The sequence below is a fragment of the Portunus trituberculatus genome, chromosome 10 (assembly GCF_017591435.1).
Source record: "Portunus trituberculatus isolate SZX2019 chromosome 10, ASM1759143v1, whole genome shotgun sequence".
Lineage (NCBI taxonomy): Eukaryota > Metazoa > Arthropoda > Malacostraca > Decapoda > Portunidae > Portunus > Portunus trituberculatus.
In genome coordinates this window covers 4496583-4499082 of record NC_059264.1, presented here as the reverse complement: position 1 = coordinate 4499082, position 2500 = coordinate 4496583, and the positions used below count along the sequence as shown (strand labels likewise).

The 2500-nt window shown below is 43.5% G+C and overlaps 1 protein-coding gene across 1 annotated transcript in view; it reads left to right on the top strand.

Moving 5' to 3' along the window:
- The window catches only part of LOC123501847 (tubby-related protein 4-like), a 58121-nt gene that overhangs the window by 18799 nt on the left and 36822 nt on the right, over positions 1-2500 (top strand). Inside the window, 1 exon segment of the mRNA XM_045250874.1 lies at positions 1267-1431. Within this exon segment, the coding sequence (XP_045106809.1) occupies positions 1267-1431 (165 nt within the window).

Here is a 2500-nt window from a genome sequence, read left to right as displayed (position 1 = left end):
CTCTCACACACACACACACACACACACACACACACACACACACACACTAAGACATTCCCACTTGACCTTAATATCCTCATCTTACACACACGAGAGAGAGAGAGAGAGAGAGAGAGAGAAAGTTTGGTCCTTCCTTCTACTGAATCTCTTATCAACTGTCATGGGAACGGGAGGAGGAGGAGGAGGAGGAGGAGGAGGAGGAGGAGGAGGAGGAGGAGGAGGAGGAGAGTGAAGAATTAATTAATGAACTCGTATGGCAACACTGACGCTGAACTGACATGTTGTTGACGTGTTCAGAGAGAGAGAGAGAGAGAGAGAGAGAGAGAGAGAGAGAGAGAGAGAGAGAGAGAGAGAGAAACAAGTATAGTTTCCCTACATCGATTAATTCTCTCTCTCTCTCTCTCTCTCTCTCTCTCTCTCTCTCTCTCTCTCTCTCTCTCTCTTATCTCTAAAATCTGCTCCTACCCTCTTTATACTCATAGATTCTCCTCCTCCTCCTCCTCCTCCTCCTCCTCCTCCTCCTCCTCCTCCTCCTCCTTGCCACTATCTACTTCCTTCTTCCTTTCCTCTCTCCTCCCCCTCCCTTTTTCCTCTCCCTTGAAATTGACAGGGAGTAACTGGATACACTCTCTCTCTCTCTCTCTCTCTCTCCTCCCTTCTCTCTCTCTCTCTCTCTCTCTCTCTCTCTCTCTCTCTCTCTCTCTCTCTCTGTCCTTGATATTTTTCTTTTATTTCTTTCTATTCGTTTTTCATTCTGTCTGTCTGTCTTCCTGTCTATCAATGTGTGTGTGTGTGTGTGTGTGTGTGTCTGTCTGTCTGTCTGTCTATCTATTTAAATCAAACTATATCTATCTTTTCTTTACTACTACTACTGCTACTACTGCTACTTCTTCTTGTTCTTGTTGTTGTTGTTGTTGTTGTTGTTGTTGTTGTTGTTGTTCTTCTTCTTCTTCTTCTTCTTCTTCTTCTTCTTCTTCTTCTTCTTCTTCTTCTTCTTCTTCTTCTTCTTCTTCTTCTTCTTCTTCTTCCTCCTACTACTACTATTACTACTACTACTACTACTACTACTACTACTACTACTACTACTACTGCTGCTGCTGCTGCTGCTGCTGCTGCTGCTGCTTAAACAACAACAACAACAACAACTACTACTACTACTACTACTACTACTACTACTACTACCACCACCATCACCACCCTCACTTCCTCTATCTATCTATCTCTTTATCTTTGTATCTCACTCACTCTCTCTCTCTCTCCCCACAGGATGAAGGATGGAAGCTGAACCGCGTGCATTACTACCAGGAGGGATGGCTGGCCACAGGGAACGCGCGAGGCATTGTGGGAGTCACCTACACCACGTCGCACACCAAGAAACCAGCTGACATTCCGCCCAGGACGAATTATAATCTCAGAGGACATCGTGCAGAGGTGTGTGTGTGTGTGTGTGTGTGTGTGTGTGTGCGTTAAGGTGAGGTAGTTTGGCTGTTAGTGTGTGTGTGTGTGTGTGTGTGTGTGTGTGTGTGTGTGTGTGTGTTGGTTGAGTATGTTGAGGTGAGGTTGTTTGAGTGTTAGTGGAGGGTGTGTGTGTGTGTGTGTGTGTGTGTGTGTGTGTGTGTGGTTGAGTTTAGGTATTAGTGAGGTTAAGTTAGGTTAGGTTAAAATGAGTGAGAGGAAGACTTAAACTGCTTATTCATGTTAGGTAAGGTTAGGTTAGATTGAAAATGATTGAAAGGGAGAATGAAGCTGCCTATTGAGCTGTATCTACTGTTTATTTACTGTGTTGCTTTGAGTCTGATTGAAGAATGGACTGATTTAGGTAAGATTAAGTTAAATAAGCTTTCAAGTGAGTGAAGGAAACAGTTAACCAGTATTTAAAAGAAGTGTTGACTGTCTGTTTACTCTGTTGCTTTGATTTTGTGGTTAAACAGTGATAATTAAGTTAGGTTAGGTTAAGTTAGGTTAGGTTCGGTTCGGTTCGGTTTCAAGCTTGTGAGGTGAAGAATTATGCAGTTTTTGGAGTGTTTCCTGTCTGTTTACCGCGTTGCTTTGATATTGTGGTTAAACAGTGATAATTAAGTTAGGTTAGGTTAGGTTAAGTTAGGTTAGGGTAAGTTAGGTTCGGTTTCAAGCTTGTGAGGTGAAGAATTATGCAGTTTTTGGAGTGTTTCCTGTCTGTTTACCGCGTTGATTTAATTTTTTAGTTAACCAGAGGGATGGAGTGGCTTGTGGTGGTTTGGGCTGGGCTGGGCTGGGCCGGATATGTCTGGTCTGTGAGGGTTGGGATGGGTTGGGTTAGGTTTACACTGGACTGTCTTAAAGGGCATGGGTTCTACTGGATTTGGATAGGCCTATTTTGAGGGGTAGAAGCCTAAGCAAGAATATTTAAAAGGCTCCCTCTTTCTCCTCCTCTCCCTCCTCCTCCTCCTCTTCTTCTTCTTCTTCTTCTTCTTCTTCTTCTTCTTCTTCTTCTTCTTCTTCGTTGTCGTTATTGTTGCCT